This window comes from Psittacula echo (genome assembly GCF_963264785.1).
Source record: "Psittacula echo genome assembly, chromosome: 14".
NCBI lineage: Eukaryota > Metazoa > Chordata > Aves > Psittaciformes > Psittacidae > Psittacula > Psittacula echo.
In genome coordinates this window covers 669,196-695,831 of record NC_137750.1, presented here as the reverse complement: position 1 = coordinate 695,831, position 26,636 = coordinate 669,196, and the positions used below count along the sequence as shown (strand labels likewise).

The window sequence follows — 26,636 nt, the reverse complement described above, 5'->3', positions numbered from 1 at the left end:
TTACACTCGTAGAAGAGATGTTGCTGCAGGCACTGGCCTCCCAGTACCTGGACACGGAGGTGATGATGGTCACAAGCACAGGTTTCTCCTGTGCCCCAGATTCAATGCTTCCTTCCTGTGGGTTTAAAAACCCAGCAACATTCCCCTTTCCCTGTCCCTGCAGTGGGAGGTGTCGGAGTGTATTCCTTTCAAACTTCCCATAAATGTTTCCACTCAAAGGACTGCCCACAGCACCTAAAAGCTGAACCAGGCTGTGGGAACCCCCATGTTCCTCCTCAGTGGCAGGGTTTTGCTGGTGCACTCACTGCTCCCACAAGAGCTGGAAATCCACCATAGGTTGAGGGGGCTCCTAAAGAGAAATGCATCAGCCAAACCCTCCATGCTCGGGTGGGCAGCAGGAGGGGATGCTGCTCCCCAGCGCTGCTGCACAATGCCCTCTGCAATGGGAGACCTGACCCAGCCCCATCCCCCAGATCGTGTCCCCCATGCTCCTGAGTGAGAAGAACACGGAGGGCTGGCCTGAGGGGGTGGTGGAGGATGTCACGCAACAAGTCCACCAGCTGAAGAACGAGAGCTTTGTAATGGGCGGGAAGATCCAGGGGAAGCCGCTGCTCCCGCTGCCCAAGCACCTGGACGTTCAGGATGGCTCCAGCAGCGTCCTCGACTGGTGGGTGCTGCTGGTGCCAGCGAAGCCTGGCAGGGGCCTGAGTGCCTCTGGGGGGGACAGGAGCTGCAGCACTGGCTGGATCCCTGAGTATCCCTGGGCACAGCATCCCCAGCAGCAGAGCTTAGGGATGCTCAGGCCAGGCTGCCCGGCTGGCAGACCACATGGGGATGTGGGGATGGTTCAGAGCTGGTCCCAGTGTGGGAGAGTGACCCCATCCCCTTTCAGCCTGGCAGGGTACATGGACGTTTCGGTGCTGCACGCCACAGAGACCATCGTCATTGAGTGGTCCCAGCAGATCAGAGACATCCTGAGCAAGGACTCGGCAGAGTCACTGCTGGAGGGGCTGCACCCCCTGCCCAGGGCCGAGTTCGATTTCTGGCACACTAGGACAGTGAACCTGCAGTGCATCAATGACCAGGTACTGCCCAGGGAGGCGGTGGCTACTTCCCCAGTGCTGAGCCCTGGTGCTGAGCCTCTCACCTCTCCCTGCCAGCTGCTCTCTCCCCAGGTAACAGCACTGGCCGAGATGCTGGAAAAGGCCAATAGCTGCTTCTGGTTGATGCTGCAGAGCGTGTTCCAGGATGTCAGTGCTGGTAAGTGCCCCGACCATGGTGGGCAGCTGCCTCTGCCCCTCCATCGAGGCTTCCCTATACCCAGCGCTGGGTTTCTCTCTTGGGCTAGGCCTGGAGGAAGCCAAGGACATCAGTTTCCACCTGCAACCACTTTGCATCCTGCTGGAAGAGATGGAGCAAGCGGATTACTCTGAGGTGAGTTGCATGTGGCAAAATAACCAGGCACTACCTGGCTCATCCCGGTAGAGGCAGCTGCGGTCTGGCTCCAGCCCGACTCTGCCCACCCTCGTTACACAACCACAGCCCCGCAGTAACGGGGCTCCTCTCCCGCAGCTGCCACCCTACCTGGACCGGGCGTTGTGCATCGTCCGCCTGCTCCGGGCCAACTGCCTGCACTACAGCTCCCCCATACGCGTGGTCGTCATCCTGCAGGAGATCTGCAACCTCCTCATCGACCTGGTAGAGCCCCCACCCCGAGCCACCTCCTCCAGTGCTGGGACAGTAGCGGGAGGGGTGGCATCGGGCAATTGTGGGGACCCCAGCTCGGGTGATGTAGAGACACCCAATCAAGGGACCAGTAAAGCCCAGCATAGGGCTGGAGTGGGTTTGAGGCAAGCGTGGGTCACTGGCCATTACCAGAGGGTGGACAGGGGCAGAAGGAGCCCTTCGTGTTCCCCTCTGCCAACAGCCCCTGACTGCATCTGCCTGTCCTAGACCCGTAACTTCCTGAGCTCCAAGGACGTGATGAAGGGACTGCAAGGAGAACCTGAAGAGACCTTGGGGGCAATAAAACTGAGCATCTCCATCATAGAGAACCTCTTCCAGTCCTACAACACTTACTGCTCCGACCTGGTGCCCACGTTGTTCCTGGTGGGTGCAGGGAATAGTGCGGCTCTGCCCAGCCCCATCCATGCCAGGTCTGGTTGCTGACGGCTCCTGTCCCCTTGCAGGAGGACCCGCATCTCTGGGACTTCCCCCCCAGCATCATCTTCGGGAGAATGGAGTCCTTCCTGCACAGGCTCAAGATGATTGAGGTGACAGCACAGCACATGGAGCACAATATGATCCCTGAGAGCAGCACGGGCAAACTGCTGCAGCCCCAGAGTGGGCTGGGGCTGCTGGTGCAGGGGGAGCAGCAGTGGTGCGTGGCTGGGAGTGCAGCTTCGAGCCCAGCACAGCACCCATCCCTGGGAAGGATGCTCCTCAGGAGCAGGGAGCTCACAGGACACAGCTGTGCACCGGTGCTGCAGCTCCTGCACCCACACCCTCAGCACATGGGGAGCCGGGGCTGGACACTAAGAGGAGCCAGGCGAGATGATGGTTTGTGCTTGCCAGGACCTGTACCAGACAGCTATAGAGTTCCTGAAGCTGGAGAAGGCAGAGCTGGGAGGAGTGAAAGGAAACATTCTCGGGACTCAGGTGTTTCAGATCTATAACGAGGTGGCTGAAGTCATCAAGGTTTTTGCTGATTGCAAATATGACTCCTTGGATCCCACAGAGGAGGTGGGTGGATGCTGGTACCAAGTTTAAGCTTTTGCTAAATGAAACAAAATCGCTTGGCAGAGCACACTGCAAGGGCTAAACCTGCAGCACGTCAGGCAGGTCATGGGGCTCCAGCCCTCCGGGTTCATCAGATCCTTCAGGAAGGATCTGGAAAGGAAGCTCAGAGGCTTCACCAAATTTAATCATCTTGCTCTCTCCTGGCAGCAATTGAACATAGACTTTGAGGAGTTCCAGAAGAAGATTGAGGACATCGACAGGCGGCTGGCCACCATCTTCTGCCAAGGCTTCGATGACTGCAGCTGCCTGACGTCCGCTGTGAAGGTACTGTGCCCCCAGCATGGTGCAGCATGCTGGGGGCACCGCGGGGTGTCAGCGCTGCTCTGGGATGCTCTGGAGAGCCAAAGTCAGCACCTCTTTCTCCCGCAGTTGGTGCACATGTTTTCCTTCCTGCTGGAGCGACCTGTCATAAAAGCTGAGCTTTCCCCCCACTACTCAGCCCTGCTGGAGATGTTTAGGGCTGAGCTGGAGGGTGTGAAGGTGCTCTATGACACCCAGATCTCCTCCCTGCTGCCGCACGGGACAGGCCTAGCCATCAATAAAAACATGCCACCGGTGGCCGGGCAGCTCAAGTGGGCTTTGGAGCTGCAGGAGCGGCTGGAGGGGCAGTACAAGGACTTGTTTTCCATTGACCACCCGTACGTGTGGGTCACCCATGGGACATGGGGCAGGGTCTGGCCCTGTGTGTGTCTCCTCCCCCTGCAGTAAATAAGTTTATATAAAAAAAAATAAAAAAAAAAGTAAATAAGCTGCTGCTTTATTGTGATCTTGGCAGGGTGATGGTCACTGCTGAAGCCAAACTACTGTCCAAGAAGTACGAAGAGATGATGGAGCTTCTGCAAGGCTTCCGTGAGGAGGTCTACGTGGAGTGGGTGCAGGGGGCCGGAAAGGACTGCCACTTCAGCCTGGAGCAGCCCTTGATCCTGAGGGACCTCAAATCTTCCCTCCTCAGTGTGAACTTCAGCAAAGAGGTCGGTGCTGCTCAGGCAGTGCCAGCGATGCCTCCCCCGAACGCCAGTCAGTGGGGCTCAGCGCGGGTTTTCCTCACAAGTCTTTTCTCTGGCCATTGTGTCTTGCAGCTCATGGCTGTGCTGCGGGAGGTGAAGTACCTGAACTTCCAAGAGATGGATGTCCCTAGCAGTGCTGAGACCCTTTTTGCTCAAAATGAGATGTTCCAAAAGTTTTTGGACAACTTGGATCTTATCACGGGCTGGTACAATGAGGCAGGTCACAAAGGGGAGACGACCCGGCTGCTTTTCCAATGCGCTGAGCACTGGCTGGGCTGAGACCGGCCAGGGAGACCCCGGGGGGAGATTCATTAAATGGGTCCTGGAAGCCAAGGGGTGTTGGGGTGCAGCAGGCGTGTCACCATCACCCAGCATCCTGGCTGGCCCCAGCGCTGGGCCAAGCTGCTGCTGCCATCACACAGCATGGGGGGAGCCCGCTCCTCTGTGAGGCCGGGCTCACAGAGACAACTACAGCCATGCTGGAGCAGGGGCAGAAGCAGACCCGGGGCAGTCACTGCTCACCCGCACTGGGTCCACAGGTGAAGCTGAGGCTGCTGCCAGTGGAGCTGCCACTGGTGGCAGGGGAGCTGGAGGCCGTGGATGAGCAGCTCGGCTGCGCAGAGAGCACCCTGTTCTGGCACCATGAAGGTACAAACACACCTGAGGCCAGAGATCCGCTGTGTGTGCTCTGGGGGGTCCCTGGCACCTTCCCACCTCTGGCCAAGCACCCGCCCTCAGGTCCCCAAAACAGGGGATGGGTGAGGTGGGGGCTGGACAGTGTTCCCCCACTGTGATGAAGAGCCCTGGTGCACCCCATGGCTCATCGTTTGGAGGGGTCTGTATAACTCATCAATCCTGGGTGCGTGTTTTCCTCCCAGGTGTCATGGAGTACATCCAGCAGATGAGAGGTGTCTTGTATGACTTGCATAACAGGGTCCAGAAAGCAAAGTTAAACGTGGAAAATATCACCCAGCTGATAGAGGTAGCTTTTGCTCGTGCCATCCCGGGAAGCTTCCTGCAGGGATTTACCCCTCCCCAGCACCATGGAGCAGCTGTGTTGTCTTCTCCCTGCAGGTATGCTCAGCAGATCCCTTGTTTGAAAGGAAGGACAAGAAGGAAACAGCACTCCTGGACCTGGATGGGCGAGCAAACACACTAACCAAGTGCTACACTGCCATGAAGGATGCAGGCGTAAAGATCCATGAGATGCTGGAGGTGAGACACGTCCCAGGACGCTTCATTTGGAGCAGTGTAACATGGAGTATGCCTGACGCTGTCGTGCTGCAGTGCTCTAAACCCAGCACTGTCCCCACTCTGTAACTGCTAGCAGTGGGCTCGGACCTGGGGTCTGTGCTACGTGCTGAGCTGAGGCTCCAGTGGAAGCCAGGAGACCAATGCCTTCTTGGGTGAGGTCTTGCCTGCATTTTAGTGTTGTACAGCGGAGATAAAGGGAAGGACGTTAAACCCGTGTGACAGCCAGGCAGGATAGACCCACGGGGTCATGGGCAGTGTACTTGCAGTGGTTGGAGCTGGGACGTTTGCTGGGTGTTCATGGGCAAATACATGGTGTTCATGGGCAAATATGAGTTGTTTTTCCCTGCTTGCAGGAGAATGCAAATCTGCTGAGGGCTGATGTGTCAGCACAGATATGGCTGGACTATGTGGATTACGTGGATGGAATCGTGCTGGGGGGACTCTTCAGATTTGTCCTCAGATCTCTGCAGCTACTGCTCAACAACATGGCCCCTGATGTAGGTCCAGGTTTGCCCCTGCTTGGGGTGGCCACTCCCCACTGGTGATGGCTTCAGGCACTTGTTTAGTGACCAAACATGCTCTGGCACATGGAACAGCAAGTGCCAGAGGTGCCCGTGTCCCCCCCTTGTCCCCACTGTGGGGATGGGGTGACGCAGGATGCAAAGCACCACATGAGGTGATGGCCTGTTTCAGGACAACGTGGCCCCCTTGTTCGAGGTGCAAATGGAGCTGCGTGACGGCAGGGTGCAGTACTCGCCCTCGCTGGAGGTGGGAGATGAAAACAGCTTCTTGGAGTTCACAGAGAGCTTGCTGAGCGATATCTACATGGCCGCAGGGTGCATCCCTCGCCTGCTGCAGGGGAAACTCAGCTACAAGGTTGGTCCACGGTAGGCGGCACCTCCTGGCTCGGCTGGAGGTGGATCAGGGTGCCTGGTCCTCGCAGCTGGTCCCTGAGAGCTCTGCCCATCCCTGCAGACCACCCTGGAGGAGCATACGGAGCTCAGCAGCATGCGGGAGGAGGTGGTGATGCTGGTGGTCAACACCATGTCAGAAGGCGTGGAGTACAGCATCACGTTCGAGGAGCAAGCCCACCTGTGGCTGGAGGACCCCCAGGAGTTCCTGCAGCGCTTCCTCACTTTCGGCGGTGCCCCCATCCCCACGGAGAAGGACACGTGGCCAGAAGAGCCCCTGCCTGAAGGGGCCCCGTCCCTCCAGCACTTTCAAGAGGAGGTGTGGGGCGGGTGCCTGGGGAAGCGCCGAGTGCCCGGGGAGGTGCTGGCCGCTGGCTGTGACCTGCTCTTGTCCCCAGATTGACACGTGCGAGGTGCTGTGCAAGGAGGTGCTGGGGTTTGCCAACACCAAGGTATTTGGGGGGTGGCTGCAGAGCGACTGCCGCCCCTTCAAGCAGGCGCTGCTGAAAACCATCAAGGACCGGGACCTAGCACTCCGGCAGCACCTCATCGACCACGTCACCAACAGGTAGGGGTTTGGTGAGCTCCAGCATAGAGACAGGGTGCTCCTGGTGACCAGAGCCTGGCTGGGCTGTGGCAAAGGCACTGCCATGTGCAGGGCGGGGCTGGAGCTGTGGATTTGTGGGTGAAAGTGCTGGGCACTCCCATGGTGATGGGTAGAGGTGATGGGTGCATCCCCTGGGGCTGTGCCCTGCCGAACAAGCCTTAGGCAGGCACAGGGGCAGCTGTGAGCCCTGTCAGGGACGCCCAGTGAGCACCAGCACCTTCCTTCCAGCCTCATGGACCTGGAGGAGTTCATCAAAGAGGCCAGCACCGGCTTGAGTAAACCTCTGGAGGAGGGAGACTATGACGGGCTGGTGGCAGTGATGGGGCACCTGATGAGGGTCAAGGAGAGGCAAGCAATGACCAACACCATGTTTCAGCCCCTGAAGGAGGCAATTGCCCTGCTCAGCACTTATGGAGTGGAGATGTCGGAGAAGGTCCACCTGCAGCTCCAAGTGAGCCCCTTGGGGTGCAGGGGGTTGGGTGCTGGCTGCGAGGGGACCAGGCTGCTCACGCTGTGTTGGCTGCAGGAGCTCCCCGAGCAGTGGGACAGCACCAAGAAGCTCTGCCTGCGGGTGAAGCAGAATGCAGCACCACTGCAAGCCAACGAGGTCAACATCATCCGCAGGAAGTGCCAGCAGTTCGAGGTGCCCGCCCTGGGGCTCGGCAGCCTGGGGAAGCCCCCACTGCTCTCCCCGGCTGCCCCCTGAGCCCCGTCCTCCCGTGCAGGTCCAGCAGCACGTCTTCCATCAGAAGTTCCAGGAAGATGCCCCTTTCTTGTTCACTCACCAAGACCCCTACGTGTCCTTGAACACGGTGAGGAAGGGGAGGACACCAGGAATGGTGCTGTCCCCTTTGGCACTGCTCGGCCACCCCCAGCCACATACACAGGGGCTCTACTCCAGCTCCATCCCAATGGGGAGGATCTGGCTCTGCAGCAGCCTCCCATCCTCGCAGTGCTGCAGCAGGGGCAGAGCCATTGCTAGGGTAGGAGACACATCCCTGTCATGCTGACCCTGGCCGAGACCTTTTCTATTTCTCCTTCCAGCAACAGCAGCTGATCACCGCCATGGAGGGCGACTTGGCTGCCCTATCCGAGTCAGCAGAGCTGTTCGAAGTGTTAGTCCCAGAGTACAAACAGCTCAAAGCATGCCAGCGGGAGGTGCGCCTGCTGAAGCAGCTCTGGGACATGATCGTCCTGGTACGTGCCACAGCCTTTGAGCCAGCACACAGGGAGGGCAGGAGGTAGCAGCAGACAAGGATGTGCAGAGCAGGATCCTGGATGTGCTGGGCTGCTCCTCATGGTTTTGAAGTTCCTGAGGCCATGAAGAGCTGCCCAGTGTATGCAGAGGGTGGCTGCCAGCAGCCATCTGCAGTGAGTGTGGGGACGGGGAGCCCTGGGCTTGGGGCTGGTCCCTGCACCAGGGCACGATGCCCATCAGTGTGTTCAGGCCAGGGGCTTGACAGCAGAGTGCTGCTGGTGCCTCTGAGGGGCTCATTGCCATGAGGGGTGGGATGAGACACAGAGCAGGTTGTTGTCACAACATTAGGACAGGTCTGCTGAGGCTGGGCTGCGCATCCCAGCACAGACGCTGGGCAGGAGCACTTCTGCTAATTGTGAGCATGTATTCCCAAATTCAGGTTAACACAAATATTGATGACTGGAAGACCACTAGGTGGAAGGATATTGATGTTGAGCAGATGGATATCGACTGTAAGAAATTTGCTAAAGACATTAGGAGCTTGGATAAGGAGATGAGAAGCTGGGATGCATTCATAGGGCTGGACAACAGTGTGAAGAACATGATAACGTCTCTGCGTGCTGTGAAAGAGCTGCAGAACCCAGCCATCAGGGACCGGCACTGGCAGGAGCTCATGCAGGCAACCCAGGTGCTCTGAACACCCCCACTCTTCCCTGTCTCCAGCCCCTGGCCTGGGAGGCTCCTGGGATTTGCATCCGTCACAGGAAGCATGCAATCTCTTTTAAAAAATGGCCATAAGCAAATATTTGTGTGGGGTCTTTAAACATGGGTGTCAATGAGCTCATTTGGGTGAGAACTGGGCTGCCCCTGCCAAGAGGAGTCTATGTTCCAATGGTGCTGGTTCTGCTCCAGGTGAACTTCACCATGTCTGAGGACACAACCCTCGCCGATCTGCTGCAGCTGAACCTGCACAACTTTGAGGATGAGGTTCATGGCATTGTGGACAAAGCCATCAAGGAATCAGGAATGGAGAAGGTAACTGGGGCTCAGTCCCTCCTCTGCATTGCTGACATGCCTGCTCTGATGTGGCTCTGTGCTGTCAGCACTCGTGTTCCTGCTCCCAGGGACTGGAGTCCACACACAGTGCGGTACCATGGAGCTTGTCCCCTGGAGGAGGCATTCCTGCTGCTGCCTTTCCACAGGGCCTGGGACTCGGCACCACAGAGTCCAGTGCGTTTCTCACCCATTTGCAGGTGCTGAGCAGTCTGGACGCTACCTGGGCGACAATGGAGTTTGAGCATGAGCCCCACCCCAGGACCGGCATCTTGCTGCTCAAGTTGGATGAGGAGCTCATTGAGACGCTGGAGGACAACCAAGTGCAGCTGCAGAACCTGATGACCTCCAAGTACCTCGCCTTCTTCCTTCAGGAGGTGTCATCCTGGCAGTACAAGCTGTCGACCGCTGACGCTGTTATCAGCATCTGGTCTGAGGTACAGAGGACATGGAGTCACCTGGAAAGCATCTTCATTGGCTCTGAAGACATCCGCAGCCAGCTGCCAGAGGACTCGAAGCGTTTTGAGGCTATTGATAAGGATTTCAAAGTGCGAAGCCTGTTCCTGGGGCCCGGGAGCTCGTCGCTGCTTCGGGTAGAGCTGAAGCATTTTTCTTCCTGCAGGAATTAATGGCTGATGCAGTAAAAACTCCCAATGTGATTGAAGCTACAAACAAGAGTGGTCTCTATGAGAAGCTGGAAGAGTTGCAGAAGAGGTGAGGTTTGAGCTGTCCTGGTGAAGCATGACGGAGAGGCCAAAGGAGGAGTTTGATTTCTCCCAAGCGGCATTTGTCTCAACATGACAAGTACTTAGCAAAAACTACTACATCAGGGCTTAATGTCTGGTTATTTCCTTGTTTTCTGTCAGATTGGCGGTCTGTGAGAAGGCTTTGGCTGAATACTTCGAGACAAAAAGACTGTTTTTTCCCAGATTCTACTTTATTTCCTCTGCAGACCTGCTTGATATTTTATCTAAAGGGACCGAGCCAGTTGAAGTAAGGGTTGTGTGCAAAGCGTGGAGATAAGTCCTGTGTCTCCTGTGCTCTCACTTGTTACAGCAGTTTTGAAATGTTTTCAGTCCTAAGGCACAGGACACCAGCCCTGGTACCCTCCTTCTTGGGGATACAGCACCCCGAGAGCCATGTGGGAGGGCGGTGAGCACAGCTCTGTGCAGGATGGGAGTCCCTGACCGGCCGTGCCTCTGTCCTTAGGTGTCCTGTCACCTTGCAAAGTTGTTTGACAGCCTGGCTAAGCTGAAGTTCAAGAAAGGTGTGGATAAAAAGCCCATGAAGGTTGCACTGGGGATGTTCAGTCTGGATGAGGAGTACGTGACCTTTGATGCACACTGCAACTTGTCTGGCCGGGTGAGCCGAGCTGCACGGAGCCTCCGCAGAGAGGGGCAGGGGTGCACAGGTTCGGGATGGGGATAAGCCCTCTGCTTGCTGGGCACTAACAGCAGTTCAAAATGCAGCTATGAAGCCTTTCAGATGCAAAAGCCCAGAAATGGGATCTGCGCTATGGGTTAACAGCACTGCAGCAGTATCAGAGTCATCTCAGCCCCCTCAGGTGGTCACAGTGGGGCTCTCCCCACTCTGTTGGCCACCCTCAGCCCATGCCCCATAAACTGCCACAGGAAGTGTCCTACAGGCCCGTGCTGGGGTCCTTCATGAGCCTATCGAGATGTGCAGGCAGAAGGTCGCTGTGCGAGGCAGTGTGGGGTCACACACAGACCAGAAGGGAGCCACTCGCTCAGGGTTTGTTGGATGTGACCCTCCAGGTGGAGGTTTGGCTGACCCGGGTGCTGGCCAGCATGCGCTCCTCTCTGCGGTCCCTCATCCCTGAGGCCATGGTCACCTACGAGGAGAAGCCGCGGGAGCAGTGGGCATTTGACTACCCTGCACAGGTAGGAGCTGCCTGCCCACAGCCTTCCTGGAACTAAGGTATTTCCCTTGATGGCCACATTTTCTCCCTGTGCTTTGCTGCAGGTTGCTCTGACATGCACGCAGATCTGGTGGACCACAGAAGTTGACATGGCCTTTTCGAGGCTGAATGAAGGCTATGAGAATGCAATGAAGGATTACAACAAAAAGCAGGTTGGCATTCCTGCCAACCTGAGGTGACTTGAGCTGGGGCTGTCCTGCAGCCCCTCTCTGCTTGGAAGAGGCGAGGTCTGGTCCAGGGGGCCACTGGGAGATGAGCAAATAATGGCATCAATTTTCTGTTCATCATCTTCGCTTCCTCAGATTGCTCAGCTGAATGCTCTGATTTCACTACTCATTGGACACCTCACTCCTGGAGACAGGATGAAGATCATGACAATCTGCACCATTGACGTCCATGCCAGGGATGTTGTGGCCAAAATGATCCTTGCAAAGGTATTCATTACAAGAAGGTATTTTTGTGATGCCAGGCATTCACTGCTTGGCATCCTGGCACCTCTGAGCACAGATTTCCTGTTATTTTATCACTTCGCAATATTTTCTCAGTATCCCGATAGCATGAGTAAAGCACACATGGGGTGTCAGGGTGCATGGGGGGAGCTGGGGTGGTGGCGGCATGACTGGGGCAGACGAGACCAGGCTGGGGCTCATGCAAAGCCAGCTCCAGAAGCAGCTTTGCCGGTTCCTGCCACAACCCTCAGCATGGGGCTGTGCACAGGCACATGGAGGGATGATCCTCACCCACCCCAGCGCTGCACTGGGACCTGCCTGCACCCTCTCCTCATGCACAGAGGTGGGGAATGGTCCTGGTGTGTGCGTGAGAGCTCAGCGGGTTGGGACCGGCTGCCCCGCAGGTGGAGAGCGCGCAGGAGTTCATGTGGCAGTCGCAGCTCCGGCACCGCTGGGACAACGGGATGAAGCACTGCTACGTCAACATCTGCGACGCGCAGCTCCAGTACTCCTACGAGTACCTGGGGAACACGCCGCGGCTGGTCATCACGCCACTGACGGACAGGTGGGTGCTCGGCTCCCTGCTCCCGCCGTGGCGCCGGGGCTGTGCACACTGCCGGCACCGCTCAGCCCCGTGTCCTCCTGCCGCAGGTGCTACATCACCCTCACACAGTCCCTGCACCTTTGCATGGGGGGTGCCCCCGCTGGGCCCGCAGGCACCGGGAAGACAGAGACCACCAAGGACCTGGGCCGGGCTGTGGGCATGATGGTCTACGTCTTCAACTGCTCTGAGCAGATGGACTACAAGGTGGGGAAAGGGACGGTGGCACTGAGGTGAGAGTCAGGAGGCACCACTGCAGCATGCAGCCCCTGTGTTTGGCTGCAGCATCCATCACCAGTGCCCTAAAGATACTCTCTCCCTGGCACAACGCATGCGGGTCCAGCAGCAGCCCCTGGTGCCATCCTGTATCACTCATTCCCACCACAGCTTCAGCCAGCTCATGTCCATGGAATCCTGGGGTCCCTTGGGAGCTGTAACACTGTGGGATATTTCCCTAGGGCACAGCACTAACCACAAAATCAAGGGCAGCTCCCAGTACTTGAGCTGTTTTAACAAATCCCCACATAGCAGCCTCTGTGTAAAGCATCTCTGGTGCTCTCATTGCAGTCCTGTGGCAATATCTACAAAGGCCTGGCTCAGACCGGTGCCTGGGGCTGCTTCGATGAGTTCAACCGCATTGCAGTGGAGGTGCTGTCCGTGATTGCTGTGCAGGTACGTGCTCTCTGTGCTTACCAGCAGCGGGTAGGGACTGAATGAGACATTCCAGGTCACATGCAGAACATTCTCTCAGTTAAACCTGACTTTCAAAGGGATGGTTTGCTGCTGTATTTCCACTGTGTCGTGTTGGGATGCAGATGGAGGGGTAGTGTGCAGCAGTATGAGGGCTTTAGGCACATTTAAGGTCATGCAGCCCCGCTGTGTCCCATCCCAATGACCCATCACACTCACTGGCACTGCCATCACCTGGTGCTGTGGCTTTGGCAAGCTCTCAGTATTACTTCTAGCATTGCTCATGGCACGGCAGACCTCCAGGCTCACCTTCCAGGGTGGCTGGTGAGGGTGAGCACAGGGACCTGCGGTGCTGCTAGCACCGACACCTCTGCTCGCTGGCAGGTGAAGTCTATTCAATGTGCAATTCGTGCCAAGAAGAAAACCTTCAATTTCCTTGGAGAGATGATCAGCCTGGTCCCATCGGTTGGGCTCTTCATCACCATGAACCCTGGCTATGCAGGACGGACAGAACTTCCTGAAAACTTAAAAGCTCTGTTCAGGTAGCTGTAGGTAGATGGGTCTGTGTGTGACTGCAGTAACTGCAGCATTTACCTCTGCAGCAACACTCGTGTGCTGCATCCATAACGCGACCTCAGCCTCTGCTAGTGCAAATAAGAGTGTTTGTGTTGGGGACACCTTGTTTCCCAGGACAGCCCTGCTCAGAGCCCTGGGGTGCTCAGAAGCTGCTCAGCCTGGGGACAGGATGCTTGGTGTGTCCAGCTGCCACCTTGAGCTACAAATCCAGTTGAGAATAGTTAAAAAAGGTGGTTAAAAGCTGAAGGGGTGGCCCAGGGATGCTGTGGGATCTTTGTCCTTGGAGGAACTCAGACTGTGACTGCAGAAGGCTGAGGGTGACCTGACCCAGTTGTGACACTCTGCTTGGAGCAGAAAGCTGGACAAGAGACCCCCAAAGCCCCCAGCCAGTGTAAATCACTGCCCAGCTCTCTGATGCTAATAGCAGGGAATGAGTTATATTGGCAACTCAGGTGCAAATTCTTGCTGGCTGTGGGAGGATGAGGGGTTGCGGGTGCCCATGCTCAGCCCTGCAAACCACTACTGCCCTTCACAGGCCCTGCGCCATGGTGGTCCCCGATTTTGAGCTGATATGTGAAATCATGCTTGTTGCAGAAGGTTTTATGGATGCGAAGCTCCTAGCAAGAAAGTTCATTACTCTGTATGCACTCTGCAAAGAGCTTCTGTCTAAACAGGTAATTTCACAGTATTGCACAGTTCTTGAAGATGAAAGAGCTCGCTTGAATTTCAAATCTGATGGATTGTAGTAAGACTGTTGGTAGTAATGCGCTGCCTGATGTTCTGCATAGCTCAGGTCTATGGCTGGGCAAATTCCACTTCCATGCTGGTGCATCATCTGGCATATTTCTGCCTTACAGAAGAAATCAAGAATTCCAAAAACAGAATCAAATAGAATACAGTCAGTTAAGATGAGAGCATCCAGATATTATTCATCTCAGCAGAAGTGATTTACAAGAAACACATGCTTCCAGGAAACAAGCCCAGGCTGGGGCTTGTCCTGTAAATAAGCTCGCTTTAAGGCCAGTTGTCTGGACACTGTGTGGATAATCTGGGGGTGGGGTGATGGAGAGGATGCTCCTCAGTAGTGTTGGTTAAAGCAGTTCTCCCTCACCACAGATAACGTCTAATACTTTGCTGCCTGTCACAGGACCACTATGACTGGGGACTGCGGGCTATCAAGTCTGTGCTGGTGGTAGCAGGCTCCTTGAAGAGAGATGACCCAAACTCTGCTGAGGACCAAGTTCTGATGAGAGCTTTACGAGACTTCAACATCCCCAAGATTGTGACAGATGACTTGCCCGTCTTCATGGGGCTGATTGGAGACCTGTTCCCAGCCCTGAATGTTCCCAGGAAGCAGGACCTCCAACTTGAGAAGGTGTGAGCCTGGAGCCCTCCCAGCCCTGGCAGGGTCCAGAGGCTGAAGGTGCATTGGGCATGTCTGGGGGAAGCCAGGTGGTCTCTGGGGTCTTGCAGAGGCTGTGGTGGCTGCCCATGGTCAGTGCCCATGGTCAATGCCTGCTCTCCCTCCCAGATCATTAAGCAGTCTGTGCTGGAGCTGAAGCTGCAGGCAGAGGAGAGCTTTGTGCTGAAGGTGGTGCAGCTGCAGGAGCTGCTGCAAGTGAGACACTCTGTCTTTGTCATCGGCAACGCCGGCTGTGGCAAGTCCCAGGTAGCTGCCAAACCATCCCTGAGAACACGGGTCCCTCCTGCCCCTGGTCAAGCACAACCCATAGCCTCTCCCATCATCTCAGGTGCCTCTGCCAGCCACAGCCAGCAGCTGCACCAGCAGCTGTGCCTGGGCCAGGGATGGCAGCGCAGCTGGTGCCAGTGGCCACACCAGACCCTGGAGCACCTCAAGTGCCAGGCCCAGCACCATGGTTGCACGGTTCCTCTGCGCAGGTGCTGCGGTCGCTCAACAAGACATACAGAAACATGAAACTGAAGCCAGTTACTATGGACCTCGACCCCAAGGCTGTGACCTGCGATGAGCTGTTCGGTGTTATTCACCCATCCACGCGGCAGTGGAAGGATGGTGAGACCCTGGCGCTATGAGCGGTCACTTACCCGCGTGGGAACCAGCACAAGCTGTCCTGCAGCACCTTTATGATTCACTTCATAAAGCATGTCTCTGTAAACACTTTGGGATGTGGTGGTGGAATGGGAAGACCTTTTCTTGGGGCATTTTAGTGGAGTGTGAGGCAGGAAGAATACGGTTCAGGGAAGCACCCAGCCCTGCGTGTCCCCGCAGCAAATGTTGCTCAAAAGGACAAATTCATGTGTCTTTCTATGGGGCAGGTCTATTTTCTACAGTAATGCGTGACCTGGCCAGCATCACACATAAAGGGCCCAAGTGGATCATCCTTGATGGAGATATTGACCCCATGTGGATCGAGTCCCTGAACACGGTCATGGATGACAATAAGGTTGGTGCCATCACAGCCCAGGAGCTTTACTTGCTCATTAATTCAAAGTGATCCAATGTGTTCATGCCTGTGCCCCAAGATCAGGGCATGCCCCCATTATGGGCTGCTCCCCAGGTTCTCACCTTGGCCAGCAATGAGCGCATCCCCCTCAACCCCACCATGCGGCTCCTCTTCGAGATCAGCCACCTGCGGACTGCCACACCGGCCACCGTGTCCCGGGCAGGAATCCTCTACATCAACCCCGCAGACCTGGGCTGGAGCCCGTGAGCCCGGAGAGGGAGGGGAGGGGAGGGGATGGGATGGGATGGGATGGGATGGGATGGGATGGGATGGAAGGGTGCTGTCTCCCGTGTGCTTGCCTGCAGCCCTACCTGTCCCTCTGACAGCATTGTGACCAGCTGGATCAAGACGAGGACAGTGCAGTCCGAGAAGGCCACTCTGACAGTCCTCTTTGACAAGTACCTGCCGGTGTGCCTAGAGAAGCACAAGACTAGTTTCAAGAAGATCACCCCTATCCCCGAGGTCGCGCTGGTACAAATGGTGCTGTGCCTGCTCGAGTGCCTGCTGACACCACAGAACGTACCACCAGACTCGTCCCAGGACCTCTATGAGCTCTATTTTGTCTTCACCTGTACCTGGGCCTTTGGTGGGGCCCTTTTCCAGGACCAGGTACAGCTCTAGGACCAGCACCCAGCGCCTGCCCGTGCCTCCCTGCTCATCAGAGCCTCCTGCCCACAGCTGCATCCCTCTGGACAATACTAAAGCAGCAGATACTAAAACCAGTTTCTGAGTTGTTCTCCTTTTGGTTCCTCCCAGCTCATGGATTACCGTCTGGAGTTCAGCAAGTGGTGGCTGAGCGAATTCCAAACCATCAAGTTTCCTTCTCAGGGGACAATTTTTGACTACTTCATTGATCCAGAATCGAAGAGATTCACACTCTGGTCTGAAAAAGTGCCAGAATTTGACCTCAACCCTGATGTCCCTTTGCAGGTAAGTATTCTCCACAGGCTCTCTGTGGTCATGCGGTTTATTTGTCTGTTACTCTGTGGGCTTCCCCTGGGTGGCATCAGGCAGGCCCCATCCATGTTTCTGCTTCACCCCATGGAAACCTTAGCGGGGCTGCAAGTTCCAACTCTTTTTTAATTTCAGGTCAACCTCTGGCTTTGTAGGTTCTCATGAAATAATTAATAACTGTTGTCTGAAAGCAAAAATATGCTTTAAAACTTTATTTACATGTGTTTTGAAATGCTGTCTTGAGGGGAGGGGGCTTGTGTCACAGAAAGGGCCAGGGGCCAGGGATGAATTTGGCTCCTGGGATAGCTAAGCAAAGCCACTGGAACAGTTTCAGGATCTGGGCTGTGCTGCTTTAATAACTCGTCTTTCTGACAGCTCCTAGTTTTGGTCAGAAAATCTTTAGAATAACCAAGCACCTGAGACTTTTGCTTTAGAGAGGGACCAGGTTTGTGCAGAGAAAGCATCTTCTGTGAGACCTGCTGGCATTGCTGGGAGAGCCAGGCACGGCTTCGGCACCTACCTGCAAACAATTCTGGCAGCAAGAGGTGAGCTCCAGGGACTGATGGTGCCATTTCCCCAGGCCGCCCTGGTGCACACCACCGAGACCATCCGCCTGCGCTTCTTCATGGACCTGCTGATGGAGAAGAAAAAGCCGGTGATGCTGGTGGGCAATGCGGGGACAGGGAAGTCAGTCCTGATGCGGGACAAGCTCGAGACGCTCAGCACAGATGAATACCTCGTGCAGTTTGTGCCCTTTAACTTCTACACCACCTCAGCCATGCTGCAGGGTAAGGCCAGCCCAAGCCAGCAGCCAGCCCCACTCCAGGCTGTGCCCCATGGCACTGCCCCACTGCTCATCTCTCCCCAATGCAGCTGTCCTTGAGAAGCCCCTGGAGAAAAAATCCGGGAGGAACTACGGCCCGCCCGGGAGCAAGCAGCTCATCTACTTCATCGATGATATGAACATGCCAGAGGTGGACAAGTACGGCACCGTGGCACCACACACACTCATCCGGCAGCACATGGACCACGGGCACTGGTGGGTATCTGGCCAGTGGCCCCTGCCATGGGGCCTTGGTGACTGCCTGGCAATCCCGTGCCATGCTGACACTTCTCCCAGCTGTGCCGTGCCCGTGCTGCCTCCCTCCCACACTGCTGCAGAGCTGAGCCCCCTGTTCCCCCGCAGCTTGCTCATTCCTGGAGCTGCGGGGAAGGCTTTGGCAGAGGAATGGGAAATCTCCCAATCTCACCCAAAGCAAACAGCCACACCCCGGCAGGGTTCCCGGTGCCTCGCAATGCATTGTGAGGTGCAGAAGGCTCCCTTGGGAAGGGGGAAGAGGTAGCAAGTGCCAGCTGCCATGGAGAGGCTTGGGGCCAGATCTGGCTATGGAGTGCAGGAAGGGCCCCACGTAGCATTGCCAAGAACAGTGCCAGGCTTTGCTGAGCACCAGGGAAATGGGAATCCCTGTTTCCATGTCCCCCCCAATAGGGCTACATGGGGCTGGTAGGGCACAGTCTAACTGGAGAAGCCCGTCCCTGGGGAAAGCATCACAATGCTGGTCCCTGTGCAGGTACGACAGGACCAAACTGACCCTGAAGGACATTCACAATTGCCAGTATGTGGCCTGCATGAACCCCACCGCAGGGTCCTTCACCATCGACTCCAGGCTGCAGGTAAACAGGATGCACAGGGATGGGGCTTGTCCCAGCGGGTTCACTGTCCTGGGACTGGAGCAAGGTGGAATGAGATGGGATGGGATGGAGTGGGATGGGGGACATCATGGTGCAGGATGCCTGCATCAACCTATGCAGGGCAAAACTCCTGCCTGAATTTTTGCCCCTGGGCACAGCGACACTTCTGCGTCTTTGCCGTGAGCTTTCCGGGCCAGGAAGCCCTGCTGAGTGTGTACAGCACCATCCTCACACAGCACCTCGCCCTGCAGAAGATGCCTACAGCTGTGCAGAAGCTACAGTCACAGCTGGTCACAGCAGCACTGGGTGAGCCCCTGCCGCTCCGGGGGGAATGGGGCAGTGCCCTGGGTTCAGCAGTAGCAGTCATTTTTCTCCTTCTCAGTAGCTGGTGCAGTGCTGTGTTTTGACTTTCAGCCTGGGAACAGTGCTGATAACACCGATGTTTTCAGTTGCTGCTCAGTAATGTTTACTCTGACCAAGGACTTTCTGAGTCTCATGCTCTGCCAGGGAGGAGGGGAAGCCGGGAGGAAGCCAAGACAGGACACCTGACCCAAACTAGCCAAAGGGGTATTCCATACCTCAGCACATCATGCCCAGTATAGAAACTGGGGGCAGTTACCTGGAAGGGTTAGAGCGCTGCTTGGGTCGGGGTGGGTATCAGTCGGTGGGTGGTGAGCGGTTGTATTCTCTTCTCTGGTTATTTCCTTTATCATTATTATTATTATTATTGGTGGTAGCAGCAGTGGGTTTGTGTTATAACTTAGTTACTGGACTGCTCTTAGCCTGTAGGAGTTACATTTGTTCAGTTCTCCTCCCCATCCCTCCCGGAGCAGGGAGAGGAAGAAGTTGGGGGGGGGGGGAGTGAGTAAGCGGCTGCGTGATTCTGAGTTACCGTCTGGGCTTAAACCATGACAGGTGGGCAACAGCACTGGGAGCTCCGCTGGGAGCCCTGTGCCCGCTGCTCACCCCCGTTCCTGCCCACAGCCCTCCACCAGAAGGTCTCTTCCACCTTCTTGCCAACAGCCATCAAATTCCACTACCTCTTCAACCTGCGGGACCTCTCCAACATATTCCAGGTAGTGAGAGGGCTGTTTTCTCTAAAACATCTGTATTCCTTTTTCACCCTTATTCCTTCTTTTCCTGCATCATGAGTCCTTGCAGTGCACCATGTCCCTGTAAAGTACTAAGTTCCCAAAGCCAACCTTTTAAACTCATCTCCGAGTAGCCATAAGACAACCCCCAAAAACTGAGGGACTCGTGTGTTTGTCAGGGTTTGTTGTTCTCCACCCCTGAATGCCTGAAAAGCCCTGTGGAGCTGGTGCGCCTCTGGCTGCACGAAGCCGAGCGGGTGTACAGAGACAAGCTTGTAGATGAAAAGGATCAGACAACCTTCAGGAAGCTGCTGGGGGACACCTGCAAGATGTACTTTGAAGTAAGTTGTGCTGGAAAATGAGGGAGGGCCCCAGCTCAGTGGGGATGAGCCCCACAGACGAGTCCCATGGCTGAGTCCCACAACTGGCATTGCCTTTCCCAGAACCTCAGCGAGGACGTGTTGTTCGCCAAGCCCAACATCTTCTGCCACTTCACCCAGGGCATGGGGGATCCCAAGTACATGCCGGTGCCGAGCTGGCCGGCCCTCAACGAGCTGCTGGAGGAAGCCCTGGACAGCTACAACAAGATGAACGCGGCAATGAACCTGGTGAGTGCCAAGGCAGCGCTCGCACCTCCCACAGTGTCCTCCTGCTTGGGTTTGTTGGCTTTGGGGTGTTTGCTGCCTTTCCAGCTGAAATTCAGAGCATGGAGCTTTCCCCTCCTGGTCTCCCCAGGTGCTCTTTGAAGATGCAGCATCTCATATCTGCAAAATTAGTAGGATCTTAGAGTCTCCCTGGGGCAACGCGCTACTGGTGGGGGTTGGAGGCAGCGGAAAGCAGAGCCTGGCACGGCTGGCAGCTTATATGAGCAACCTGAAAGTGTTTCAGATCGTGCTGAAGAAAGGCTACAGCATCCAGGACCTGAAGGTGAGCGCAGCTTTCCTCCAGGCCCCTGGGCGGGTGTGCATGGCTCTGCTGTCCTTGCTGCACCCTGCAATCTGCTCAAAGGTGCTTTCTGAACACTCATGAGTCCTGCCCCAAGGGACGGGCAGGAGCTGCTCATGAGAGCAGATGTGGTGCAGGCAGCCCTGGCAGACGACCCTGTCTGAGCAGAGCAGGTGGCACCCAGCTCCTTCCCAGGGGCTCCTTCCCAAAGGCACTGTCCTGGCTTCCCAGGGCAGCCCGAGGGTGCTGAGCTGCATCAGGCACTGTGGAGGGGCTGAAGGGGGGATGATGGTTTCTCTTTGCTGCCCAGCTGGACCTCGCCGCCCAGTACATGAAGGCAGCACTGAAGAACGTCCCCACCGTGTTCCTGATGACAGACTCTCAGGTTGCTGAAGAAGCATTCCTGGTCCTAATCAATGATTTCCTGGCCTCTGGGGAGGTGCCGGGGCTCTTCCAGGATGATGAACTAGAAGACATTTTCAATGCCATGAAACCTGAAGTGAAATACCTTGGATTGCAAGATACAAGGGAAAACTGCTGGAAAGCATTTATAGAGAAAGCCAGGCGTCAGCTGAAGGTGGGTGTTCACTCGGGAGGGGGCTGTCAGTGCTCCCTGTTTGCAGACAGGACACACAGAACTGGTTCATTACAGGGTGGTCGGTTTGGGTGAAGTGTTCTCAAATGCTCCTCAAACAATGGTGCATCCCCAGCCTCAGGGGCAGATTGGGATGAGCAGCACACAGTGGTGCTCCTGCCAGCCCTATGACACCCTGCTCAGCACTGCTGACATCCCCCCAGCCCTATGAGGCCCCACTCAGCCCTGCTGACACCACTCAGCAGCCGCGCTCTGCCTCAGGTCATCCTCTGCTTCTCCCCGGTGGGCTCAACCCTGCGGGTGCGTGCAAGGAGGTTCCCCGCCTTGGTGAACTGCACGGCCATCGACTGGTTCCACGAGTGGCCGGAGGACGCACTCATGTCTGTCAGCAGCAGGTTCCTGGAGGAAACAAAGGACATTGAGGTGAGCTGGGACGCCGGGTCAGCGCACGCCATGTCTGTGCACAGCCCTCTGTGCTGGCACTGCTCTGGGGCATGACCTGCCCCTCTGCTGCTCTCCGTGCTGCAGCGTGCCCGGGGATGGGCTCCAGCCATCCCCACACTGGGAAGGTGGGGATGAACAGTTCCTTGTTTCCCTTTTGTCCTTAAAACACCACCACAAATAACAGTCTGGAAACAGTAGCTTTTCCCCCTTGCAGCCCAAGTTAACCCCAGAGAATAAGAGGCAGGAAACCAGAGCTGAGCTCAAGCATCAGTGTCATTAGTGTCATGGTCACCTGCATTTCTCAAAGACGTGCTTCACAGTGCCCGCATGGGCAGCAGGTCATTGTGCTCCTGACAGAGCATCTCACTGCCTGTGTTCCTGCTGCAGCCCGAGGTCAAGGTCTCCATCAGCAAGTTCATGGCATATGTCCATATAAGTGTTAAGGAGATATCCCAGATATACCTGGCCGTGGAAAGGCGCTATAATTACACCACAGCAAAGACCTTCCTGGAGCAGATAAAGCTTTACCAGAACCTGCTGTCGAAAAAGAGGGACGAGCTCACAGCCAAGATCGAGAGGCTGGAGAAGGGGCTGACAAAGCTGCAGAGCACGGCATCCCAGGTGCCTGCCCACATCGGTTATGCATCGCATCCACTGCGTGTCTGATGCAGGGAGGCGAGAGGAGGCACATCCCTGCAGGGTGGTCATGGCAGCCATGAGGTCCCTGAGCTGTACTGAGCCACTGCTGTGAGGCTGGGCAGGGCTCAGCAGTATCAACCCTCTGATGCACTCCATTTCTCCCCTATCCAGGTGGAAGACCTGAAAGCCACTCTGGCGATCCAGGAGGAAGAGCTGAAGGTGAAGAAAGAGAACACGGATAAACTGATCCATGTGGTGGGTGTTGAGAAAGGGAAGGTCAGCAAGGAGAAAGCCATTGCTGATGCAGAGGAGCTGAAGGTCCAGGCCATCAACAAGGTGAGCTGGTGCCAACCACACCAGGGTCCAACATGGGATGGGGCAGCACGAGCTCTGTTGGCTCCGGCCGCTCATCTCATCCCATCCCCTCATTTCCCCAGATCGTGGCTGAGAAGCAACAAGCCTGCGAGACCGACCTGGCGAAGGCAGAGCCGGCGCTCATAGCTGCCCAGGAGGCCCTCGACACCCTCAACAAGGTGGGTGACCCTGCGGTGGGAAGCAGTTTCCTGGCTGGTGCTGGCATCCTTGCACCAGAGTGATGCTCAGCGGGCCCATGGTTCCTTCCCAGAACAACCTGACAGAGCTGAAGTCCTTCGCGTTGCCACCCGAAGCAGTGGTGAACGTGACAGCAGCTGTGATGGTGCTGACAGCCCCCAAAGGCATCATTCCGAAGGATAGGAGCTGGAAGGCAGCAAAAGTTATGATGGGAAAAGTAGATACTTTCCTTGATGCCTTAAAGAAGTATGACAAGGAGCACATCCCTGAGTCCTGTCTCAAGGCATTTAAGTGAGTCCATGGCTGGTTCCTGCCCCTCTCCCAGTCCTGGGCACAGCATCCAGGAGACCGTCACCCAATGAGTTCAGTGGGGTCCAAGGTGTAGGAGGAATCCAGGCGTCTGCTCTGCCCTCCTGCCATGGGCAGCCCCAAGGGTGCAGCCTGGGGCCGTAGCCTGGTGTGTTCTCCTATTCCAGGCCCTACCAGTCAGATCCCACTTTTGATCCGGAGTTCGTCATGTCCAAGTCAACAGCTGCCGCGGGCCTGTGCTCCTGGTGCCTCAACATCGTCCGCTTCTACGAGGTGTACTGTGAGGTGGAGCCCAAGAGGCAGGCGCTGAGGGAAGCCAATGCCGAGCTGGCGGAGGCGCAGGAGAAGCTCACTCACATCAAGAACAAAGTGGCTGTAAGTGCATGTTCCCCCCAGCAAACCCAAGGGTGGTGATGCTGCCACCGCAGCAGCTTCTGGCAGGTCCCTGCAGCAGCTCCCGACACTAGGTGCGGGAGGTGATGGAGCTATGCTGTCTTTTGAAGGAGCTGGACACCAACCTGGCAGCTCTCACCGCCAAATTTGAGCAAGCTACGGCTGAAAAACTCCACTGTCAGCAGGAGGCTGATGCAACCAACAGAGTCATCACACTGGCAAACAGGTACCATGCAAGCACTGCCTGCCCGCTGCTCCCGGCATTGCCTGGTGACAGTGGCACGGGGGTCACGGAAGCATAAAAGCCCCTCGTAACCTTTCCAGATGGAGGAATCCAGAGCATGAACAGGGACAGAAATTTGGGGAGGTGAGGGGAATACAGCCAAGGAGCCATGTGCCTTGGTGTGAGCAGCCTGTCACCAAGTGAAGGGGGTTAATCCCAAGGGCCATGGGGCATCACAGCTGAGTGTCCCCTGGCACCGCAGCAGCTATCATATCCTCTGACCCCCCAGGCTTGTCAGGGGCCTGGCATCTGAAAATGTGCGCTGGGCCGAGTCGGCAGAGATGCTCAGAGAGCAGCGGAACACAGTGTATGGGGATGTGCTGCTCGTCTCCGCCTTTGTGTCCTATGTCGGCTACTTCACCAAGAAGTACAGGGTGCAGCTGCTGGACCAGCACTGGATCCCTTTCCTCAGCAGGCTGGAGGTGAGTGGTCGCGGGTCCCATCCCCATGCCCGCTGGCACCGAGGGGCTCCCTCTCCGCTGCAGACACCCAACAGCCCCTTCTCACAGGTGCCCATCCCCATCACGCCGGGGCTGGACCCCCTCAGCCTCCTCACTGACTCTGCTGACGTGGCTACTTGGAGCAACCAGGGGCTGCCCAGCAACCGCACGTACACCGAGAACGCCACCATCCTCTGCAACACTGAGCGCTGGCCCCTCATTGTGGATGCTCAGCTCCAGGGCATCAAGTGGATCAAGAACAAATATGGGGAGGAGCTGCAGGCCATCCGCCTGGGCCAGAAAAAGTGGGTTGGGTGCTGCAGGATGGCCACAGGCTCCAGGGGGGATGCAGGGTACTGTGGGCATCCACAGCCTGGTCAGACCAGGGCACCTGAGGGCAGCAGCGCTCATGGGGCACTGACACCTCTGCAGGGCCAGGGCTGGGGGTCACCACGGGGATCCCACAGGGCGCAGTCACTGCAGGGTACCCCCCCCAGCTCACCCCATGCAGTGCATCCCCACATCCCTCCCATCCCACTGCAGCTACCTGGACATCATCGAGCGGGCAGTTTCCGGGGGACAGACACTGCTGATCGAAGACATGGGTGAGACGGTGGAGCCAGTGCTGGATCATCTGCTGGGCAGGAACACCACCCAGAAGGGCAGGTCAGCACACCCTCTTCTTTGGTGCCAAGGAGTTTTGCTTGCTCCAAGGAGCTACTGCGGCCCTAAAATGCTGACTTGTGCCCCTGTGCAAGAAAGCAGCCGGGGCTGACCCTTTCCTGCTTTTAGATTGGGCTGCGTGGAGACCTCAGAGCAGCCTTCCAGTATCTGAAGGGGGCTATAAGGATGCTGGAGAGGGAGTCTTCATTAGGGACTGTAGTGACAGGACAAGGGGTAACAGGTTCAAACTTAAACAGGGGAAGTTTAGATTGGATGTAAGGAAGAAATTCTTTACTGTGAGGGTGGTGAGGCACTGGAATGGGTTGCCCAAGGAAGTTGTGAATGCTTCATCCCTGGCAGTGTTCAAGGCCAGGTTGGATGAGGCCTTGGGTGGCATGGTTTAGTGTGGGGTGTCCCTGCCCATGGCAGGGGGGTTGGAACTGGATGATCTTAAGGTCTTTTCCAACCTGAACTATTCTACGATTCTATGATTCTATTAGGAACAATTCCTTCCCCAGAGGGTGTTCAGGCATTGGAACAGGCTGCCCAGAGCATTGCTGGAGTCACCGTCCCTGCAAGTGTTCACAAACCATGTAGATGAGGCCCGCGGTGACATGGTTTAGTGGTAGCCTTGGCACTGCAGGGTAATGTTTGGACTTGATGATCTTAAAGGTCTTTTCCAATCCAGTTGATTCTATGATTCTCCTGGCCTCTGGCCACATCTCCCAGTTTTCTCTGGTGTTTCCTAGTGAGGATATTTGTGGCTGATGTGACTTTTGGACTGTCCTGGTCTGAGAATCCAGTTTGTTTACTGATTTACACCATGTTCCCTGTGCATCTGCAATAAGGTCTGATAAGCTGGGAGGGGTTTTTTCCAGGACTGCGGGGATGGGGTGCAGGGGCTCCCTTGTTTTGTGACTTGGAGCTTGCAAGAAGCATCAGCCCCGAAGCCAGGGGAGGCTGTGGCACGGCACCTCCAGCTCCTGCTCCTTCAGCCTTTGGCACTTCTGCCCTTGCTACACCTTTTCCTGGCCACAGAAATACATCTCACGTGGCCAGAAGCAGCACTTGGAGTTGAGGGATTGTCTGGGGTGAGTTACTGCCAAGTGCATGGAAATTAATCTGTTCAATTAACCAAACAGGTATATCAGAATAGGAGACAAAGAAGTGGACTATAACCCAAGCTTCCGCCTGATTTTGCACACCAAATGTTTCAACCCGCACTACAAGCCAGAGGTGCAGGCTCAGTGCACCCTCATCAACTTCCTGGTAACACGGGAGGGACTGGAGGACCAGCTTCTGGCTGCTGTGGTGGCCAAGGAGCACCCGAACCTGGAGACTCAGAAGGTACGGACCTGGCTGCCGGTGAGGTGGTGACAGAGGGGCCAGGGATTGCTGCAGGGGATTGCTGGTAGGAAGAGGTGAGAGCTCAGCTCCAGCAGCTTGCTGCTATTGACCAAGAGCAGAGTGAGTCCCGGTCAGAGCCCACCATGGGTCCAGCATTGCCCCGTGGAGCCTGGTGCTGTCGCGGGCACTTGTGCTGCTTCACTGTGAGTTGGTGTCTGACCAATGCGCGTCTCTGTGTGCTGGTGCTGTAGGCAAACCTCACAAAGAGCCAGAACGAGTTCAAGATCAAGCTGAAGGAGCTGGAGGACTCACTGCTCGCCTCCCTGTCTGCTGCTGGGGGGGACTTCCTGGGAGACACGGTGCTGGTGGAGAACCTGGAAACCACAAAGCGCATGGCCATGGAAATAGAGGAAAAGGTAAGTGAGGTGTGCCAGTGAGGCAGCAAGACCTGTCCTGGGGCACCCGGCGCTCAGCCAGAGGTCGGGTACTGCCTGGGCACGTGCCAGGGCGCTGGTAACACCGACCCTGGTGTGCGGCCAGGTCAAAGAAGCCAAAGTCACTGAAACGCAAATAAACGTCGCTAGAGAGAACTACCGGCCAGTGGCAGAGCGAGCGTCACTGCTATACTTCATCCTGAGCGACCTCAACAAGATCAACCCCATCTACCAGTTCTCTCTCAAGGCAGGCACAGAGCAATGGTGGGATTGGGCTGGGGGCTCATG

General features: G+C 56.3%; 1 protein-coding gene across 1 annotated transcript in view; it reads left to right on the top strand.

Moving 5' to 3' along the window:
• DNAH17 (dynein axonemal heavy chain 17) overlaps nt 1-26,636 on the top strand; it is a 34,423-nt gene that overhangs the window by 445 nt on the left and 7,342 nt on the right. Inside the window, exons 2-66 of the mRNA XM_080629626.1 lie at nt 474-667; nt 893-1,085; nt 1,161-1,260; nt 1,349-1,434; nt 1,573-1,698; nt 1,954-2,109; nt 2,190-2,480; nt 2,575-2,742; nt 2,947-3,063; nt 3,169-3,437; nt 3,575-3,770; nt 3,879-4,064; nt 4,346-4,454; nt 4,685-4,788; nt 4,881-5,021; nt 5,414-5,557; nt 5,754-5,936; nt 6,036-6,290; nt 6,370-6,539; nt 6,807-7,029; nt 7,105-7,221; nt 7,304-7,390; nt 7,623-7,775; nt 8,216-8,464; nt 8,689-8,811; nt 9,030-9,377; nt 9,452-9,543; nt 9,696-9,822; nt 10,039-10,191; nt 10,605-10,730; nt 10,813-10,920; nt 11,071-11,202; nt 11,622-11,782; nt 11,869-12,025; nt 12,386-12,490; nt 12,893-13,050; nt 13,620-13,758; nt 14,232-14,459; nt 14,616-14,753; nt 14,984-15,116; nt 15,380-15,507; nt 15,622-15,770; nt 15,894-16,176; nt 16,324-16,497; nt 17,102-17,309; nt 17,395-17,560; nt 18,093-18,195; nt 18,372-18,519; nt 19,198-19,289; nt 19,484-19,645; nt 19,748-19,912; nt 20,040-20,231; nt 20,560-20,826; nt 21,106-21,267; nt 22,099-22,263; nt 22,365-22,460; nt 22,553-22,770; nt 22,956-23,163; nt 23,292-23,407; nt 23,694-23,886; nt 23,974-24,209; nt 24,448-24,570; nt 25,710-25,914; nt 26,166-26,330; nt 26,455-26,595. Of these exons, the coding sequence (XP_080485752.1) occupies nt 474-667; nt 893-1,085; nt 1,161-1,260; nt 1,349-1,434; nt 1,573-1,698; nt 1,954-2,109; nt 2,190-2,480; nt 2,575-2,742; nt 2,947-3,063; nt 3,169-3,437; nt 3,575-3,770; nt 3,879-4,064; nt 4,346-4,454; nt 4,685-4,788; nt 4,881-5,021; nt 5,414-5,557; nt 5,754-5,936; nt 6,036-6,290; nt 6,370-6,539; nt 6,807-7,029; nt 7,105-7,221; nt 7,304-7,390; nt 7,623-7,775; nt 8,216-8,464; nt 8,689-8,811; nt 9,030-9,377; nt 9,452-9,543; nt 9,696-9,822; nt 10,039-10,191; nt 10,605-10,730; nt 10,813-10,920; nt 11,071-11,202; nt 11,622-11,782; nt 11,869-12,025; nt 12,386-12,490; nt 12,893-13,050; nt 13,620-13,758; nt 14,232-14,459; nt 14,616-14,753; nt 14,984-15,116; nt 15,380-15,507; nt 15,622-15,770; nt 15,894-16,176; nt 16,324-16,497; nt 17,102-17,309; nt 17,395-17,560; nt 18,093-18,195; nt 18,372-18,519; nt 19,198-19,289; nt 19,484-19,645; nt 19,748-19,912; nt 20,040-20,231; nt 20,560-20,826; nt 21,106-21,267; nt 22,099-22,263; nt 22,365-22,460; nt 22,553-22,770; nt 22,956-23,163; nt 23,292-23,407; nt 23,694-23,886; nt 23,974-24,209; nt 24,448-24,570; nt 25,710-25,914; nt 26,166-26,330; nt 26,455-26,595 (10,710 nt within the window). The remainder of the gene's footprint in view (nt 1-473; nt 668-892; nt 1,086-1,160; nt 1,261-1,348; nt 1,435-1,572; nt 1,699-1,953; nt 2,110-2,189; nt 2,481-2,574; nt 2,743-2,946; nt 3,064-3,168; nt 3,438-3,574; nt 3,771-3,878; nt 4,065-4,345; nt 4,455-4,684; nt 4,789-4,880; nt 5,022-5,413; nt 5,558-5,753; nt 5,937-6,035; nt 6,291-6,369; nt 6,540-6,806; nt 7,030-7,104; nt 7,222-7,303; nt 7,391-7,622; nt 7,776-8,215; nt 8,465-8,688; nt 8,812-9,029; nt 9,378-9,451; nt 9,544-9,695; nt 9,823-10,038; nt 10,192-10,604; nt 10,731-10,812; nt 10,921-11,070; nt 11,203-11,621; nt 11,783-11,868; nt 12,026-12,385; nt 12,491-12,892; nt 13,051-13,619; nt 13,759-14,231; nt 14,460-14,615; nt 14,754-14,983; nt 15,117-15,379; nt 15,508-15,621; nt 15,771-15,893; nt 16,177-16,323; nt 16,498-17,101; nt 17,310-17,394; nt 17,561-18,092; nt 18,196-18,371; nt 18,520-19,197; nt 19,290-19,483; nt 19,646-19,747; nt 19,913-20,039; nt 20,232-20,559; nt 20,827-21,105; nt 21,268-22,098; nt 22,264-22,364; nt 22,461-22,552; nt 22,771-22,955; nt 23,164-23,291; nt 23,408-23,693; nt 23,887-23,973; nt 24,210-24,447; nt 24,571-25,709; nt 25,915-26,165; nt 26,331-26,454; nt 26,596-26,636) is intronic.